General features: G+C 38.1%; 1 protein-coding gene across 5 annotated transcripts in view; it reads left to right on the top strand.

The window, feature by feature from the left end:
* Positions 1-1,479, top strand: part of PAPSS1 (3'-phosphoadenosine 5'-phosphosulfate synthase 1) — a 46,607-nt gene that overhangs the window by 18,105 nt on the left and 27,023 nt on the right. For all 5 annotated transcript variants that reach the window (XM_026050916.1, XM_026050919.1, XM_026050917.1 and 2 more), the window contains one exon: positions 1,052-1,166. In XM_026050916.1, coding sequence (XP_025906701.1) covers positions 1,052-1,166 — 115 coding nt within the window. The remainder of the gene's footprint in view (positions 1-1,051; positions 1,167-1,479) is intronic.

Genomic DNA, 1,479 nt, shown 5'->3' on the forward strand with positions numbered 1-1,479 from the left:
CTTTAAAACCCGCTTGGATGCAGCCCTGTGCCACGTGCTCTAGGTGACCCTGCGTGAGCAGGGGGGTTGGACTAGATGACCTCTGAGGTCCCTTCCAACCTTCGGCATTCTATGATGATTCCATTCTATGATGAAATGAAAGCAATATCATACATGCAACTAATCCCCTCTGCCCTTTAAAAAGCGTATGTGTGTTGCATTGCTCCTATTCTGTTGTCTCATTGTCTAAGGTCTTAATCTTGAATGAATGAAGCTTATATAACTAGATACCCATAAAGATACATATAAATCTCAAGAGAAACCAAGAATGATCTTTTTGTGAATTTCTAATCTTAGATGTGAAATTTGAGTGACAGCTGTGTTAGCTTGATTAAAATATCTATATAGCACTTTATTACAATCAGCAAAAATTTTAAAAATCTTAACTAAATTTGTTTTTAATAAAATAATCTTACAMAATTCAGGCTTCATAAGTATTTTTAAGTCATCCAGAAGTATTACTTACTATAAATACTATCATGAGTATTTAAATGATCTACTCAGGATAGTAGACAGKTAACTGTCTGTATTTTGGCGATGGAAGATTCCATGGGTAAAGGCAGGATAGTTAAAGGTGTGACTGCTGCATTGAAACTTGGACCACACATGCATAGCTTGAGATGAAAAGGCCTGTTTTTATGGCTTARAAAGAGACAGTGTTTAGCCCTCTTAGAAACCTGCAGCTGTAAGACAAGAATTCATTGTCCATTTATTCAAGTTGAATAACTTGAGTAGGAGTCCTAGCAGTTCATCTTAGTGGACTGATTTTCTTAAAAGTAGTGGTTGCCTAACCTGGTAGCTCCAAGTTTCAGAGGAGGAATACAATGTGTATAATGCATATGGAGTGGGTTTCCTAACTCTAGGCCCTTTCACATGCTGCAGCAGATGGATTTTTACTGTCTTTAACTGGTTTGTTTCCAAGCATTGCCTCCTGTCTGTGGATAGGTTTTTAATGGGTTTTGGCAGTTTACCCTTCCAAAAGTCAACGACCTAACAATATCTTCTTTTACAGGGAATGCAGAGGGCAACTAACGTTACCTACCAGGCTCATCATGTCAGCAGGAATAAGAGAGGCCAAGTGGTAGGAACAAGAAGTGGTTTTCGTGGATGCACAGTCTGGCTAACAGGTAGAGTCATGAATTTCTGAAGTTTGTTATGTTTTAGATTCTCATTGGTACGTTGGTAGCTCCCTCTGGTTAGTTGAGGGGCTTTGGAGAAGTGCAGAGAAGAAATACCTTTCTTTCCCCCCTTTCCCTCTCCAGACTTATTCCCTCTTTAAGGGAAAAGTTGCATTTTTGGAGTATCCAAGATCTCAATGCTTTTTTTTTTGTTGTTGTTTTTATCGTTAGGCAGGCAACCAAGAAATTACACTGGGACAGATAGTAACTTTCACAACAGTACTATCTGTTTGGGTGGTTTTTTTTTTTTTTTTTTTTTTTT

Source organism: Nothoprocta perdicaria, unplaced genomic scaffold (assembly GCF_003342845.1).
Source record: "Nothoprocta perdicaria isolate Ctin4 unplaced genomic scaffold, notPer1 scaffold_71, whole genome shotgun sequence".
Classification (NCBI taxonomy): domain Eukaryota; kingdom Metazoa; phylum Chordata; class Aves; order Tinamiformes; family Tinamidae; genus Nothoprocta; species Nothoprocta perdicaria.